Genomic DNA, 19,568 nt, shown 5'->3' with positions numbered 1-19,568 from the left:
CCCAAAGTGCTGCTAGTGGTACCACAAATCCCAGTATGTTAGAACAAGAGCAGCTCCTCGAACTGGTCAAACCACAGATGTTAAACCGGAGGCTGGGGGAAAAGTTGGAGAGGCAGAAGAAAGGCAAACAGCAACCGGTAATTCTGCTAAAGATGCTCCAAAACAAATTGTGCAACAAAGCGGAGAGGCACACCCGAGATACGTCCAGGTTCGGATTGGAAACGAAAAGTCTGGTTTGAAAGTCGACGTGAATGGCCCAATGAGGAACCAGGAGCATCTCATGCCTCGAAAACCGACGGGGATGTTGAAGAGGGCCAAATTGAAGTTTCCAAAAAACCATAATCCGGCAGAGCTGCCTGGCAGGAACGCGACAAACCTGATTTACCGGAAGCACTCGAAAAATTAGCACCTGGTGGTTGGACATGGGAATGGCGTGAGCGAGATCCGCCACGGGGTCCACCTGTCCCCATGATACATCATTGGCTATCGTCGTGGTGGACACATTTTACATGGCGAACGTGCATCAGGAATCCACGGCTTAATAGTCCATCAGCCACCAGTTCTATTGAATTTGCCACCACCTGGAGGTGGTGGTGGCTTTCATGAAGTTTCTCCTCATTTCCCCAATAAACGTAGTAGGACAAATACAACAGGTTGCCCTGGCTGCTACCAACACGGCAATGACAGCTGCAAAAGTTGCTACCCAAAGTGCTGTTAGTGGTACCACAAATCCAAGTATGTTAGAACAAGAGCAGCTCCTCGAACTGGTCAATCCACAGATGTTAAACCGGAGGCTGGGGGAAAAGTTGGAGAGGCAGAAGAAAGGCAAACAGCAACCGGTAATTCTGCTAAAGATGCTCCAGAACAAATTGTGCAACAAAGCGGAGAGGCACACCCGAGAGGAATTACGGGGAGTTAAGTGAAATAAAAGAAAGTGAAGATGGAGACAGCCCACCGATACCTGCCGAGATATAAGGAACTGCAATCAATCCAAAAGCGATCGCTTCAATTTAAAGAATTTTATATTTCATATCATATTTTACTTATAATATCTATATTTTCAATGTCCAATTTATATTAAAAAACTGTTTATATAAGGAATCAACTTCATATAAGCAATCAGTTCCCACGGGCACAACATATCTAGAATAATATTTTCCGGCCGGGAGAATGTTCGTAAAAATATGAACATGATCGTCTTCATTCTTTTTATTTTATGATCCTTTCACATTTGTGCATTTGATAAGTGGCTAATGCAGTCACAAAATCTGTGTGTGCACTGATAATAAAGAATTAATAGAAGTCCACACACAAGAATATTGGTGCGCCCATTTGATGTAAACAAATACACGCAACCCCCATGTTCACTGTGAGAATTGATAGCTGTTATGTGTATAATATTAGGCTAAGTTAGATTAGTTTATGTAGTTTTTAAGTCAGAATATTTCATAAATAAATTTCATAAATAACTACAGTCGAACAATAAGGTTGGTTTCAATATCTCATTTAACAGGTGAATGGAACATGGCTGGGCTCATTAGATTCGGCCCGTAAAAAAACTAAAATCACGCGGGGTTCTACGGCATTTGAATGGACTTTTTTAAATTTAGACTAAAAAATAGGTTTTTTATAAAAATATTATATTATTATACTAATTCATTCGTCACATTCATGAGCACATTCATATACACTGAACGAAGCAAAATCATAAGAAAAATTCAAAAAACACCGAAAATCCGACTTTAAAATCCGTTTTGGGTGGATGCAGTGATTATATCGTAAAATCATGCATTAGAATCATATTGTCCATATGGCATTCTTCAACTTAGTCACTGATCACATGTGCGTGCGTTGTAATTTAGCCACAAATCAGGAAAGAACACAAAAAACTTGTTGGCTTCAACACATTTCCCCCCCCAATTTTTTACATTACCATCATCACAGATTCCACACAACTTATTATTTATTACCAATATTTTAAGAATTTGACAAGAACATTTTTGTAATTTTACATACATATATACCTATATATAGGAAAAAACAAATATATATTGAAGGAAATGTGACATTTCATATTTATAAATTTTTATACCACTTAAGAATTTTTCGAAATATAATAAATAATTAATAAATTTGAAAACACTATTATTTGTAATTGTATTTGTTTTAGTCATATGTAAATAATGTGTTTTTTGTATCTTGTTCTGTTTCTTTTTTTTCAGATTTGGCAAAGATCACTTAATGGTTACAAAGCTAATGTGAGCATTTTTAACTCAAATTCATTTCCCTCGATGTGAAATATTAATTGAGTTTGGAGAGCTAGAATTAAGTGAGGCCCGAAAAAAGCAAATATTTAGTTCTTTGTTCATTATCAGTTTGAAAATAAAAAACAATTGAAAAACAAAAGTTGACACAAACAATATTAAGATGAATGTAATCATTCGTTTGCAAAATTTACCATGGTCGGCAAATGCTTTGGATATTCGTCAGTTCTTCAAAGGTTTATCAATTCCGGATGGCGGCGTTCACATAGTCGGCGGAGAAATGGGTGATGCTTTCATTGCATTCAGGTATAATATATAGCTTCTTACAGTGTTAATAGATCCTACTAATAAGGAAGTTCAATACAAGAGCACATTCCTTTAAATCGATTTTAATGTACTCGGCTTATATTTCTACTCCGATTGTGTTGTTTCGTTAAATTTCTGGATACCTGTGACATTTTGTAATAAAAACTACGTCGGTAGCTATTCCACTAAAGTTATTTGCCATAATATAATATAATAATGTTCTGTGTATAACGTTGAGCTATCTGCAATAATAACGATTTATGACAAATATTAATCACTCTGCAGAAGTCAAAGTTCCCATGTAAGAGGGCTTGCTTTTGAAAATGTTACTGTTGACCGTGCCGCAATTTACATATATATATGAGTGGATAGCAAGAATTTGAAAATGGATACTGTAGATGGGAAACAGTAATAACTCCATTCTATTTTATATATAATTATGAATATCGGAATATCAATTTGTTAGAGGAAGCAAATGTGAACATTTTTTAACACGTATACTAATTTGAGTATCGTATTGATAAAATTCAAAAAATACTTTAAAATTGGCACATCACACAAGAAATGATCCAGAAAATGTTTTATGTCGCAAAAATTTTCAAAAAATTACAACCAGGGATGAAATGAATCACGTACTCGCTACTTTCAAGTAAACATTCTCTTTCGCAAAAATACCCAAAACCCCAAATGGTATGGTTCATTTATTTATATTATTTTAAAAAATATCACATCTTATATTGTTAGTTTTGTTTATATTTCCTTTACACGGAAAGAGGAAGAAGCTGGAAATCGATATGATGTTTCACAAACTTTAAAGAAACAAAATATAAATTACATACTTTGATTAACATTAGTTTTACGAATATATATATATATATATGAAGTAAGTTTTACGCAAACTAGAAAAATCTATCTTAGTAAAAAATAATTTCACAAAATCCGGCAAAGCAACCTATGGGAGTTGCCCTGCTTTTAAATTTAAAAAGTTTTAAACATAGATGGATCAACTCTGCTGATCGAATAGAATTATGTATACATATACGTATATTAGACAATTGTTTGTAATCACAAATAGGGTATGTTTGTCTGTTTTATACATATATGTATATGTGCATCTAATGAGTTTATAACATTGCTGTATTAACTTTTGTTACATATTATATGACATAATCTATAAAATTTTTACAGGTAGTTTGATTCAGTAGCAACTCAAAATGGCTTATGCATACAGGCAATTTGTAGTGATAGGTTGTTTTTCACATATTAATGCCAGTGTTCAAAAAACGAACTCGAACTTCGAAAGTTGGACCACTAAACGAACAAACACCATACAAAATGTTCTAAAGTAATTAAAGGGTGAATTAATGCTGAACTAATCCATTTTAAGCTATTTAGGTATGTTAAAATATGACATTAAGCTTGAGAATATATATGGTATGGTAAGTATTGGGGACGTCATATGTATATACATACGAGTCCAATTCGATATGGCCATGAATTTAAATTCCATTATGAAAGAGATGAGAAGACCAGTTAATGTGAATCATGGCTTAATTAGAGGAACGGTATAAACCCAAACGATTTAAATAATTTTTTTCGTAGTTTTGCACTATGTTATCATTGTTAATTCTTTCGTTAATCCATTGAACCACGACATTTTGTCATTGCCCGTGCAATCCTAATATGAACAAAATTTGATGTCACTGCATGCTTGTATTCGGTACATTCTTTCTGAACAATAAAAGTCCAATATCAAGAAAACCAAATGCAAAATCGACGGAAAAAGGGCTCCTCCTGGTCTGCAGCTGTCCACAGCTTGCACACACTTTGTCTTCCAGGACTTTCATTACTCTCCACAATATTTTACACATTGTTGTGCGAACAACACTTATTTTTAAATCATTTGCCACTACCCTCTGAAACCCAATAACAGCCAGAAATCTTAAGGTAGCTGCTTACTGCAGGCTTTCGGGTATGGTACCCTTGTGTATGGAAGGACCAACTTCTCTCAAAATATCCATAAATGCTTATTTTAACACGTTCCAGTATCATTAGACTTTTTCTGGTAGAAACCAGGGCAGTTAATAAGCCAGCAGGCTTACCATGTTTTTTATTGAACACATTTCGTAACATATTGAACACAGCTATGCTTTCGAGCCGCACTTTCGCTCGAAATTGAGCACACCATTTTGCACAACATGGGAATTTAAAAAAGTATGGGAATTCAAAAACTCTCGGAACATGTCACATGGACGATTATATTCGAAAAAATTATATTATATTCGAAAAAATATGATGTTTTGAATTTGGCATCATGCAATTTTAAAACCGTCACATCGCTAGCTAAAATTGGCTTTTGCCAAAAGATTGGAATCGTGCCGATAGTGGAATGGTTAAAAAGTTAATAGCGCAAATTATTTAATAAGTCAAATTGACTCTCAACCGCAAAAATAGGTATACAACATTAACTAATGCAGTGATGCTCAAAACATCCCAAAATCATACGTTAGCGTAAATGGAATAGCGTATAAACGTACTCTCATTTGTTCTCTCTTTCCTATGATATTTTTGGTGACAAATTCTCAGCTACGCTCACCAAACTAACTCTCTATTTAGGTCTGCACAACACTGAACAAATGCGAAATGAAGGGGTTTGCGGGGAAGGAGAATGAACCTTGATATAAATTTTATTACGTAACTAACCACGTAACCAATGTTTTTTATTTAATATGAACCTTTTAAATATAGTTATTAAATTTCAAATTGGCAAGACGGAGCTCAATTTTTTATTTTCGGTCCAACTGAAAATTCTAGTGGCTAATGTGGCTTCCGAAACAATTGGAATCAATGGAATGGTTATGAAGTTGCGGCCGATTCCGTCGTATTTGAAGAAATCCTTTGGATGGGATATTTCTACTGGTTCACATGAAGATTGGCATATTTGAATTACTCAATGTCCTCTTCGACGCTGATGAAGAAAAGAATTGCTAATTTGTCATTCTGTGTTTAAAAATGACGAAATATTTAAGGAAATCTTTCTGAAGGTGAATACTCCACACATTGAAATATTGACAAGATGGAGGGCTTAGACTATCAGGCTTTTGAGAAATTCGAGTCATATCAACACGGTCCAAAAAATAGTGTGGTTAAAGTAGCTACATACAAGTTTTTGAATTGTTAGTTGTTAATATGTATTCAATCAGAAAGAGTATTAAAATATTTAAAACTTATTTGGCTTGATACCTGATTATTTTCTGTGTGTTTAAGTAGGTAATAAAATGTACTCCTCTCAGCATGTATATAAAACTATTCAGAGTTCCAAATAGCAGGTCGTCCAGAAGGCGAATTTCAGTACATATATAACATTGCATCTACATTTTCTTTATCAATTTATCAATGTTTTCCAAGTATATCTTGTAACTCTCTAGGCACCATTTATTACTCAATTCCAGAATCTATGGATGGTAAATTTCCTAAGATTTTTACATTTCCAACTGCACTGGAATCTATTTTATGCAGCCGCGATTTCGGATGTAATGAATAATGGTGAGTTGTTTTATAAAGGGGATTCGCTGATGCGAAATGAAAAAAGTAAAATGTTAAATTCGCATATGTTTATTAGAAAATATAAATAATATTTCTATGGAATGGTAATAATTATCGTAAAAAGGTATTTAAACTAAAGGCAATATTTTATATTCATTGAGATCACAAAAATTAATTTTCGTGTGTGCACATATCGGCTTAACTAACAAAAAATTGAAAATTGACTTTTTGAATGAATATTGTGAATGTCAATAAACTACATGTGTTGACAAAGTTTTACATGTCTGCGGTCAAAATAGGAGCTTCTATTAACAAAAAAAAAAAAAAAACAAAAAGACGTAACTACAAGTGGGTTTATAATAATAATATAATAGTTGAAAAACATCTGAATACATCTGTCAGTGCATTAAAACTGAACTTAAAAAAGTCTTCATTTGACATGTTTATAGTTTTCATTCAAAACAGTTTTTGCCTTCTCCTACACAATTATGCTTTTGTTAGTTACAATAATACATGCGTTCTGTACCAGTGATTTTTCAATAGTAAAGCTAGTAAAGGGGAATAATATCAAAATCGTTCTCAAAGTACACAATGATACGAAAAGTTTTGGTACGGAAAACTTGTAAAAATGTCAAAATTATATGACAATCCACCAAAATCACCACAACAGTCCAAGGTATATTAATACGGTAACCGTTAAATTCAAAAAAATAACCATAATTACTGTAAGAATTTACTACGATACCGAATTTTCCTTTATGATATCGAAGAAAATGTAGTGGACTTTTGTAGTACAGGAACAGACCAAAAATGTTTAATTTCACCGCCATTTTATTGCGATTACAAATATGGATTTTAAATGTTATTTTAATTCATAAAATTGTGATTTTCTGATATTAAACAAATATTTAAAAATTAAAACGGTTAACCGGTAGGGCCAGCTGAAGTCTTCATTGTCAAAATTTATTGTTTGAAGAACAAACAAATAATGCTCCCATTTCGCCGATGCGGCTACCTGGTATCTATCTTACAACAGCCAAGGCAGGCATTCTTAGTTGTCATTTTTACTCGCACAAATTACTCCAATAAAAAGTTTAAGAAAGAATGTCATTTTGGTCTTTGTTGTTATATATTTGTTGATAGTCGGGGTCGGGACAGTAAGGACAGCTGAGTATTAATTTTGATGTCAAATCATATTTTGAAACCTATACACAATAACATTATATTAAATAGTGTGAAAAATAAATAAATGGTTAACAAAAATTTGTCGTTCGCGTTGAAAAAATATATAATATAAACGAAATATTCTAAAACACATTTTCGCCACAACAATAACGTTCGACAATAAATGTAGATGTAAATAAATGTAGGTTGCATTTTTGTAGGAATTCTGGATGACCTAATATTATATTTTTTGTTTCTGTTTTTTTATATATAATTCCAGTCATTGGAAAATTTGTGTTTCTATAAAATTAAACATTTTTCGATCAATTAAAATTTGATTTCATCCATTTTCGCCGTATCCAATTGATACACATGTAAATAAGATCCTTGCGTATTTGGGTAACACGGACGTTCAACAAAAGCTATAAAGGTGAGAAGGTTGCTATTTTAGTACGGAACGCATTGAATTAGCTTCGAACCTAATAACAATGACGTTCAAATGCAAGAAATACTTTTGTTGAAAAAGTATTATAAAATATATAACATTTTCTAAAAGAAATTTTCGTCACAACAACAGAATAGAAAATGCAGAATTCTATCATGACCCATGGTGCAATAATAAAAGGTAACAGCAAATCCCAGCTTGATGATCCCAGATTTGATTCGAACGTAATGCTAGTGTCAATATGAATTTGACAAATTATCTTTTTAAAAATCACCCAACAGGAAAATTGGGAACGCATAAAATTTGAAATTGTTCATTATTATATGTGCTCCCGTATTCAATATACTCAATCTGCCTGCTGGGATAGTTTGAGGAAGCAAATCTTTCTTCATGAAATAACTCGCAATTCCTTGCATTTTCATATGTGTTACACATATAAGAGGCTATGGCTCAATTATAGGAAAGATGTGGAAGGGATAGAAATATAAATTTGATAGATTTTCATTTATGTTTTTCAATTTTATTTTGAGGATTCGAAAATATTTCATTTTCAAAATAAATATAATTTCTTGATACTTTGTTTGTTTACATTTTCTGTCAAATGACGTTGACACTAGTATAACTTACAACAACAAATTTCCATGTGGTTGTTGTATCGTTTCTTGTACAACAACACTTGCTGTTACCTTCTATTATTATACCATGATCATGACCTTTAAATAAGGTCTTTCAAAAAAAAAAAAAATGGTATTGTGCCAGTATATATTGGTTCGAATAAAAATAATTTTGTTTGTTTTTTTTTTCAAACTATAAACTTTAACAGTCATGTAAAATGTCCAAAACTTGTAAAAGTAGTAGATTCTTTCAGGTTCTGAAACAGAACAGAACTCATACGTACACAAGGATTCATGGACAGTAGCAGTAAGGTAGTCCTCTCGATTATTAAAATCGACAAAAAATGTAATACACATCTGAAGAAAAAGAAGGAAAAATAAATGAGTTGGATAAAATTTATTACATTTCCACACAGGGCATCCTAGCAGACTTGCTACCTTTTTGTACCTATCTTACATAAAATAAATAGTTAATGTCGAATTACTTCCAGTTATTCCAATTAAAAAACTGTTTTCTAGTGAAAATTACGCTCATATTTTGAAAAATTATGAATGGTGCTTATTAAAACTTCTTCAATTTGTTTATTTGATTATACGATCTAGTATTAAAAGAATCTGCCTTAACACGAATTATTGGGATTAATGTGTATTTGAATATTATAGATATTATAATAATATTATAATTGTAAACACGATACAGGCCACAGTTATGGACCAATCTTCACGAAATTTGGCATGTAGGATGGGTTCTGGCCAATGAAGACCCATATTGTTTTTAGGAAAAGATTGTTTAATATTTAGGGGATGAAATGGACCAAAAACATTATTTTTGTCCATTTTTCTGGTCGCTCTAGAGGCCGCAATTATGGCCCAAGCATCTCGAATTTTTACACGGAGAAAGGGATTGGGCCAAGGAATAAGCATGCCTATTTTGATAAAGATCGTCAATATTTAGCGGGTCAAATGGACCCTGACTTTTGTGTGAAAAATGACAAAATTTGTATTCTATAGCGTATATAGAGAAGTTGATAGCTTATCCAAGAGCAGTGGTGTAAGGAAGTTGTACTGTTGACCTCTAATCGGGCAAGATGGTGCAACTATCACGAAAAATTGCAAGCTCGGAATAAAAATCAGCAGAAAGTTAGATTTCCGTGATAGTTGTGTAGGGTATCGTATGGTCGGCCCCGTCCGACTATACTGCTCCGCTCACTGGTTTTTTTTCTCGATTTTCCAATAACAGATGTAACTTCTTCTAATATCTTAGTCTGAAAATATTGATTTTTGAAGCAACTATGCCTAAAATGGTTCTATACATTATTAAATTTAAATTACACAAAAGAATCCCAGAGAAATGTTTAAAAATGCTCCGTATATGTTGTCTAGCAAATAGTTAAAGAAAACTTGAAACTTAAATATGTAAAGTAACTTCGGGTAACATTGGTTACATTGACTGTTCAGTATGCCATGATGTGGGTTTGCCATGTTAATTTTTTTTTTTTTTTTTTGAGTGGGGAATATCGGTCCACTCCTTCTGGCACCTCCCCCACAAAATGGTCAAAATTGTGCTAAAAATTTAAATTAATTTTATAATAACACGCAAACGAACTATCCGATTTTAACGAAATTTTCTACAACTTATTATCTTTATCAAGCCAGGATCAAGTTTGAAGATGGGACCCATTGGCCCACTCTTTCTAGTACCTCCCCCACAGAGGGTCACAATTTTCAATATTTATAATACCAATATCAAGCTAATGGAATGTCCGTTGTAAACCAAACTTTGCACAACCTATTATGTTTATCTAGCCTAGATCAAGTTTGACTTCCTTAGGAATCAACAAATATTGTTGATGTTGCAGAAACATTTTCGAAAAGCAGCTAAATATAAAAAATATACAGGTAAAATCTTACACGGAAATAGTTCGCTGAATTTATTTCATATTTGGAGATACTCTGTGGAAAGTATATATTTTTTGAGACTTAAGTACTTCGTCTACATTATTTGGTTCTCATGCGTTTCCCATAATACAATATGGGCAATATTGCCAATTTTTAATATTCCATTTTCAAAAAAAAAAAAACAGCTTTTTTTGTTTTTGTGGTACATCAATGATTTTTGTTGGTACACATATAGAGAAAAATGTTCTGACTCCGAAACCGTAAAAATTTTTGGTTGATGCGCGCAAAAGTTATCGAGGTTTTAATTTTGGGCATAAGAAAAAATCTTAAAATTACACCGTTTATTGTATTGACGAAAAACGTTGATATATATCTTCCTCCGTAAAATGAGAATATGAACTCATTATGATAATCGGGAAAAAGCTGCACATCTTCGCGAAATATGAGAAAAATAATTAAAAATATAGGAGATTACGTCAATATTTTCATTATATTAATGACATACACACACCTAAAAATTAATTTAAAAATATCTACATAATCTAAACACCATGATGAATCAAATGATATCAAAATCTCACAAGTCCGTGTAGCGGTTTCTAAATTACAGCGACAACAAAAAAAGATATTGAGGAAAATTATTTGTTTTTGTTCGAAGAGATAATGTCATCATAATTATTTTTTAGGTTTTTTACAAGAAATTTCAGAAAAAAATGTTGGTGTTGTTCTGCTATTTTACAAAATTTCGCCGAAAATTTGACATATATAAAAATAATAACTTTTTGTGTTAAGCGGATTATATCAAGACCCTTTCGATAAATCTTGGGGTTCTATAAATAGGAATAAATCTTAAAATTAAATAATATTATTAAATATACATTTTAAATTGCGTCTAAATCGCGTAATTCTCAAAATCATTTGATGCGCATGCAGTTTCCAGGAACGTAAAACGCGTATAATTTCGAAAACTCCATATGCCATTAACGCGCATCCGATTTCGGTGTGCACCCTAAAAAAATACATCGATCTATACCGATTTCAATGCGGTCCATTAAGAACCATGAAAGACCCAGCTCATTTTATTTTTGAGATCTCTTTCGGCTAAAAATTTTAATGCTCTCTTTTCGCAAAAGTACAAAATCCGTAACAGGTCATTTATTGAAACGGAAATTATTCACAGAAAATGCAATTAAATCCGCGATATTTTCAAAAACATTTTTTTGCCAAATTTCGTGTTTTTGGAAAGACAGTTCCCGCCGTTCTAGTGGATGGATTTTCACGAAGAAGATTTTATATCTTCCGAAACGTAAAAAACCTTACTGATCGCGGTTACCCATATCATACAGTTTACAGATCTAAAAATTTGGCCCGAAAAATAGGTTTTTTTTAGAAATTTGATCGCATCAAATTCTCACCTACACCTCAGATTCGCGACTACAATAATCTTATAATCGATTTTTAGAAATTTCTGTTTGCGCATTAAAACTAGAAGCAAAAATCCAAAAAAACAGTCCACATTGAGCTTCAAAATTTCAGCATCATTTAAAGGTAGATGCAGTTAAAAAAAATGATATGAGGATTGAAAAATGATACATAAGGGGCGTAGTCCCCATTTTGTTGGCTTCTAGTTTTACTTTGACACGAAGGCCGTAAAATGAGTGGCTTAATCATAAATCGATAGAGAACATAAAAAACTGGTTCGCCTCAACCTGTTTTAACACATTTTTTACATTAAAGTAGACACAGCATCCACCAAAATAAAGTTTGGAGGTCAATATCATAAACAGTTTGCAACGATAGATCAATTAACCCAAAACTATTCACTTTTTTCATATACTAATGTAATTCCCGAGTTAAAAAAGGGAGAACCTAAGCTTCAGCTATGTTAAAAAAATGGCAATATTGCCCATATACAGTATACAGAAATATCAAAAGTTTTTAGATCCATTTTCATTATGTTAGGCATCACTACATAAAATATGACCGGATGTGTTACGCCAATGATTAACATTAAAATCGCATGGAATGTGTGCTCTTGACTCAACATAAATACGAATATAAAACAAGTGTCTTTAAATTTTTGCAGCACTGACGAAGACGCCCGACAAGCTATGATGCACGACCGTGAAGCTATAAATGGTGTCCAAGTTCGCCTTTTACTATCGTCTAGAGCAGAGATGCAAAAAGTCATAGAGACTGCCAGACAGCACTCAATGCGGGCTTTGCAAAACTCTAACTTAGTGTCTTCTGCTGTGGCTGGACCAAAAGCAGCCCCTAACGTCATTGCCCCGAAATTGGCAATGGCGAACAAGCCACAGCCACCCGTAATTACAGCTAATAGTCTACAAAGTATACTTTCTAATCCCTTAACAGCAGTTAACCCTTCTTTTCTTGCCTACCAGCAACAAGCCGGTATATCTCTAATACCCGGCGCCGGTCCTTCCAGAAACATCATCGACGCTGACGAGGCATCTGCAAGGAACAGCGACAATCGATCGGTATTCGAAGATTTCAAATCGCGTTCACGATCACGATCGCGTTCTTCTGAACGTAGTTCTTTCAGCCGACGACGTGATCGCTGCAATCGAGATGATCAAAAGAGCAGGGACCGAAGCAGAAGTCGCGATCGGAGTCGTTCGAATAGTCGAGATCGCAGTCGGGACAAAAACTACGACCGGTCATATGAAATGTCAAAAAATCTTCAGAAGAACTGCAAAGGAGGAGCCTACTATGACATAGATAACCACAGTGCGAACTCGAATTCGCTACCGCCTTGGGGAGCCAATGGTGTCTATCCCACTATGAATAATTTTTATAGCAGAGACAACATTGCCACCAATAAAAAATCCGCTACAGCAAATAACGATGTAGAAGAAACAAATGAAGGGCCAAATTCCGTGGTGTCGACCAACAACTATAGCCTAAGTAATTTCCTGAGTGGCTCCAATGGCAATAAAGCGTTTGCCCTACAAAACCCTTACACCGCTGCCATTAGTACAGAGTCACCAGCTAGTTCCGCAAATAGTTTGACAACAACTAGTAGTTCAGCTATTCCAGGTATTTTTGTAGAGAAAAAATCGAATGAAGCCGTGGCCGTAGCAGAAGCAGCGACTCTACCACAGGAGCCTATTGTCTTTGCCGACACAAATCCGTATGAAAAAATGTACCCCAACCTATTTGCCCAGGCTGCAGCAAACAGTATAGTCAGTAGTCAGAAGGTCATGTCTAATAGGAACATGCTATCGTCTCCATTATCCCCTAGAGAAGATGACATCAGTACTCGGGAATCTGATCCTAGCAAGACGAGATGTATTAAAATTTCAAATATGTGTCCCGGAACCACATACAGCGACATTCGTAAATTTTGTGTTGGCTTGTATATTCCCCACAATGGTATCAAAATGGTCAATGACGCACATGGCCTTCGAATTGGTGTGGCTTATGTCGAATTCTCCAAACACGCGTGTGTAGTTAGAGCTTTGTCGCGGAACAATCAGCTTCTTCGAAATAGGTCAGTTGCTATAGAGGCGGTATCGGAGGAGGAGTTTGAATCAATTACAGACAACTACCACCCGGATGGGCACAATCGTGATAGACAGCAGAATGGTGGCAGAGGTGACTACATTTCGGAACCAGTTGTTCGTGAAATGTCGGTAAATGCATTCAAAGGTCATTCCAGCATGCAACCATTTAGCGTTTTATATATTGAAGATATACCGGCATTAACAACGGAACAGGACATTATGAAAATGTTCAGTTCATACTCCCTTTATGACATTCTGTTACTGTCGTCTCCAGAAAATCGACGTGAATTCGTGGCACACGTTCGTTTCTCGCGCGAAGAAGATGCCTTGTCTGCCTACGAGGATAAGGCTCATCACCAAATCGGCTACCGACGTCTCCGAGTAAGACCTGGATCCGTAGAAGAAATGGAGCGAGAAAAAGAGAAAATACGTCTAGCAAACGAACAACTGATGAAGGAAGAACAGGCAGCAGCCGAGGAAGAAACCCGACGTAGGCAGAAGGAAGAAGCTGCAAAATCAAAAGAAGTGATAAGTTTGGATTTGACGCAAAGTGATGGAGAGGATGACACCCGGTCTAACACAGGCGATATACATTCAAAGGACTTCATTAGGAGAACTAATAAATTAATTGACGAAGTTGTCAGTAATAAGAATGATGATGAAAGAACCGGAAACAAGTTTGATATGTACGGAGCCTACAATAATATCATGCAGAGTCACAGTGATGATGATTCTCAAAATTTCAATAGCAATAGCTGCAACCAAAGTCCGTTCGATTTCGATAATCCCGTAAACTCGACCCAGGCTGCTCGAAATAAAGATCCACGTCTACGAAAGGGTTCGAATCATCTTAACTCATCTTCAACGGCACAAAAAGATACCGGGATGAATGATGTATGTGGATCCCCTAATTTTAATAACTTCAATCCAAACTTCAACGATCAGCAAATGTCAAGCCCCTCTCCGAACAGCATTGAACAAAATTTCGTAATACTGAAGAATTGTCCTTATGCTACCCGTATCAATGACGTTGCTCAACTGTTATTAACAGCTAATCTGGCTTTGAAGCACATAGAACCCTTGTGCAATGATAGACAATTGCCTACCGGCGAATTTATTGTCGAGTTTCGTAGATCACGTGATGCTGAAATCGCTGTGAACCGCTTCCATAATATACAATTTATGAGTCGAAGTCTACGAGTTTTTCCGATAACACCACAAGAAATAGCCAACCGCTTGGGCAAACCATTTCTCGGATATATCCCCGGTGGCAACGGCATAAAGATTTCCGACCTAAAAAGTCTAGCTGCTGCCATGAATGTTGGTAATAGTATGAACCCTAATCTAGAATGGAATGGGATGACCAATAATAGTAATAACAGTTTAAACTATCGAATCAGTGGGAACAACAGTAGCAGATTCGAAACGAATGACATTAACTATTCGAACAGCAACAACAATCGCTTCAACATGAATGAGTCCAGCGACAGCAATGGATTGCCTGAGCGATTTTGCCGCCCCGGTTGTGTGTTGGAATTGGAAAATGTACCATATAAGGCACAGCTGTCCGATATTTTGAATTTCTTTCATGGATTCGAACTGAAGTCGGAAGATATTATACGTCGTTTCAATGACGTAGGTCAACCAACGGGTGATGCAAGGGTTGCATTTGACTCACCGGAATCAGCGCGCAAAGCCTTCGATGCTCGCAAACGCAAACAAATATTCAATCGTACAGTTTATATGAGAATATTAAATTGAGTATCAATACCATATTGCTATTATAAATTAACCGTACAATTGAATCTTGAATATACCGTTCATTCGGTATATATATATATATATATATATTGTTTGAAATGAGACATCTACAAACTTATTTAAATATTTGAAAATGTAAATATATATAACCTATGAATATTATGAACAATAAAGGAAATTTATCGGTCAAAAAAATATTTTTTCTTTCCTATCCACATTCATGAGTATTTTCGTCAAAAATGGATCAATGTTGAGTTGGATTAATTTTTAGATTATGCCTTTGTGGTACACGGAATCGAAAGCCTTTTGAATATCCAGAGAGATAGCTACGGCACATATTTTAAATGTTTTTATTTTATAATTTTTGGTTTCTTATAAATTTTAACCCTTTCAGTGTTTTTAACGAATATATTCGACATTTAAAAGTACTCTCTTTTTTTGCAATTATGAACCGTTACTATTGATGGTTTAGATTTTGTTGAAAGACAGACGAAACTGGCCGAGGGTTAAAATGACAATTGCTATTTTTACTAAACTATGTCCCTTTGTATGATTTTAAGGGAACCCCCCCATTCTCGATTTTTTATTTTTAAGATTTTAAATGGGCTGGTAAATGAATACCAATGCTTGTTAAGGTTTGTAACTTGGCACATATATATTTGAAGATTTAAAAAGGAAGAAAAATAATTTAAAAACAAATGTTGTTGTTGTTTTGTTGTTGTTTTTTGGGTCCAAAGAAAAGTCCATATTTTCGATGGCGGGCATGATAACTCCTCACTGGAACATCGGAATCCGAAAATTCCAACTGTGTTAGAAAGAGGACATGTCTGGCTCTCGTATGAACTAGGATTATTGACTTCGCACAACAATTAAAAAATGGCGGAACTTTGAAATTTTTTTTTTGGAAAATCGCCTATTTTTTACCACACACTAAATTAAAAAAATAAGGAAGATCTTCACCGATTGGCTTTATCCTAGTTCATACGAGAGCTACACACTCCTAGAGAAACGTGTCAAAATTTGAAACCGATTGGATTATTAGTTTTTGAGTTATCGTGCCCGCCATTCGTTTTGAGAAAAACGTGTTTAAAGTTTGAGAAGCCCTTTAGCCGTCACTTGATGCTGACACAATAAATCGGCTATATCTTCAAGAGTTCTTGAGATTTTCACTTGAAATTTTGTAGGAACATTCTAGAATTAGAGTAGATTCGAATTAAATCAAAAAAAATTTGACACCGAGAATGGGGGGGTCCCCTTAAATACAAAATTTTAGATTTTTATTCCGACACAATTTTTTTGACACTGAAAGGGTTAACTAATAAATAAATTTTAACTAATAAATTGTAAATTTTAACTAATAAATTATAAATTTTAACTAATATGTAACCTTTACAATGAATATCCATATAACGTTAAGCTTAATATAAATATTTTATTACTATTTTAATGGACGAAGTCAAAGTCCAACGGGGGAGGCTTTGAACAAGGCTTAGCATTTTTGAACGGCATGGTTTTTTACAGTGTATGTTCAAATATATATGTATTTTATTCATATACTTCAGAAATGAATCAACATTTATTAAAACATAAAATAACATAACAAAAATTAATATGGTGAAAAATACAGTTAATTTCGTTATCTTATTAGCCCATTTGACATTTTGAGAAATCGAAGCCAAAAGTTAAAAACTCAGTTTTTACTGGAGTTTACTGGGCATGTTCAAAGGCCATTTTACGGAAAATTATAAAACCATTGTTGTAAGAAATATATGAAAGAAAATAAGTTGTGTTTGAAATTATTGTTGGAATGCAAAAAAATTGTTTTACGAAAAATAACTATCACTGAATTCACAAGGTAGGATAGCTTTTGTCAGAAAGCAGAAAATACACCTCAATAATGTCAGAATAAATGAAAACAAATGCAACAAGTCGTTATTTTCATTTGACATATTTTCAACGAATGTTGTAAAATGCATCTTCAAACAAATCGATTTTCGAATATATTTTGTTATATTTTTCAAAACATTACACACGCAGTCACACATTTTATATATGACTTTGGCATAACAAGCCACAGTAAGAAAAAAATTGTAATTTATAAGTTACTATGATCTACCTTGAATAATTGTACCATGCCTCTACCCAAGGCCTATATAAGGTAGGCCAGTAAGCACAGATGAGTATAAAGTTTGCTGTCAAATCATACATACATACAAAATTATGTTAGAGGTCAGAACGAAAATATTAATATTTTGTCAACATTCGATTAAATTTCAATTTATATCGTCTATGTGGAGCACATTTGGACTATTTTAAGAGTTTAAAGAAGATTTTCAAGTAAATTATCCTACAAATTTAAATTGTGTTATTTTTTAGCTGTGTTTTTTATTTAAAGGCAAAAAAATTAGTTTTCGCCTCGGCAAAAAAAAATTAAGTTTTCTATATGAACTCGCTTACTGGCCCACTTTATATAGGCCTTGGCTCTACCTTGTGGGCTATAACAAAGCCTTTATAAGGTCGGACAGTATTAAGTATTAAGTTTGCTGCCAAATCATATTTTGAAACCTATACATATATACAAAATTATGTTAAGGGCCCCATACACTATACCCCTGCAAGCATTTGGAAGTGAGTCTTTAACTCCATCTTCAAATAATTATCTACTTCGACACTTATTTTTTGTAAAAGAGTAATACTTCGTAATTTTACAATAACAAATGAATTGTTATCCAATTTCGATCGTCTGCAGTAACTACTTAGTTAAATGAAAGAAGATGGAAATTCAATAGCTTCATAATTTAACTGTCGTTCTATAAATATTTGTCATCGAATAAAAATTTGTTGATAATACTACATTTTCATTATAAAAAATCTTCGGCCAGAAACCTTTTTCATTGCTGTATCAAATAATATAGAAAAATGCGGAAAAATATTACTGACGACTTTCCCTTAAATTCAATAATGGACACAAAGAATAAATGTATATTTTATAATACAAACTGCAAACATGAATTCTGAAATATATATGTATATATATACATATATATTTTATGCAGAAAATGTAATATACTTAGATCATACCAATAGTCAACAAATGATTTATCATGAAATGTCAACCATTAAACAAGGTAATTTGAGTTATATTATTATTATTATTAAATATTTTCGAGTCAATTGATGTATAGAATCACTTTCTGAGTACAAAATGAAAAAAAATTCGCTGTTGCAAACATAAATTTACCGGGTGGCCCGGGCCGGCCCCTGCGTACGTCCCTGATATTAGCTATATCAAAATGTGAACCGATTTCAATGATACTTGAGAGATGAACATATATTAACTTCAGTTCATTGTACCAAATTGTGTGGCAATCGGACAAACTGTGGGTCTTTAGAATACAATTTACATAAAATCGGAAGAAAAGATATATAGCAGCTATATCTAAATCTGAACCGATTTTCACGAAACTTATGCCGTGCAAATCGAAAGATATATATTGACTTTGGTGCACCATTTACATTAATTATTGAAAATATTTTTTTTAATTGGATTGACATTGTATTGAAAATTTTTTGTTTGAATTCAATAAATAATTGAGCAGTATCATTGAATGTACAATATGTCAACTACCGATAGATTAAATTAGGAGATCTAATAACATGTAAATATATTGTTAAGATCGAACTTTTCATATGTATATTCCTTAAATCTGTCGGGACATTTATATGAATACAATGTTTCAACACTATTAGGTAGTAGGTTGTCCATGCTCTTGAAGAATAACGTTCAAAATTATAGACACACAGGTTGGAAAAAGGGGGTAAGAAATTTAACATGCCGAAAATTAAACGGGATATATATGGCTCCTTTTTAATACGTTAGGACAACTCTATGAGAAAATTCGGCTACACGAAAACTTTTACCAATATTGATAATTTTTGGTAAAGAGGTTTTGATCATCCAAAAAAAAAAAAAAAAAAAACATTACAGTCACTTTGGTTAAAACACTGGAACAAACTCCCCAAAATATCGAATGTTTTTAGTAAC

The 19,568-nt window shown here is 33.7% G+C and overlaps 1 protein-coding gene across 1 annotated transcript; it reads left to right on the top strand.

Annotated features, from left to right (window-relative positions):
* The first annotated feature begins 2,391 nt into the window (after nucleotides 1–2,391).
* Nucleotides 2,392–15,523, top strand: LOC133334134 (uncharacterized). Its single transcript, XM_061542431.1, has 2 exons — nucleotides 2,392–2,570; nucleotides 12,325–15,523. The coding sequence occupies exons 1-2, from the start codon at nucleotides 2,428–2,430 to the stop codon at nucleotides 15,521–15,523; spliced, it is 3,342 nt and encodes a 1,113-aa protein (XP_061398415.1). The 5' UTR covers nucleotides 2,392–2,427.
* Nucleotides 15,524–19,568: the final 4,045 nt, after the last annotated feature.

The sequence above is a fragment of the Musca vetustissima genome, unplaced genomic scaffold (assembly GCF_032173495.1).
Source record: "Musca vetustissima isolate MV318-11 ecotype Yass unplaced genomic scaffold, APGP_CSIRO_Mvet_v1 utg3141, whole genome shotgun sequence".
Classification (NCBI taxonomy): domain Eukaryota; kingdom Metazoa; phylum Arthropoda; class Insecta; order Diptera; family Muscidae; genus Musca; species Musca vetustissima.
The sequence above is the reverse complement of the archived record's forward strand: the minus strand, read 5'-3'. Positions and strand labels throughout refer to the sequence as shown.

Bases quoted from the DNA above. Each gene is read 5' to 3' on its own strand.
- LOC133334134 (XM_061542431.1), top strand. From the start codon at position 2,428: ATGAATGTAATCATTCGTTTGCAAAATTTACCATGGTCGGCAAATGCT. The intron at 2,571-12,324 runs GTATAATATATA...AAATTTTTGCAG, and splicing joins GATGCTTTCATTGCATTCAG to CACTGACGAAGACGCCCGAC.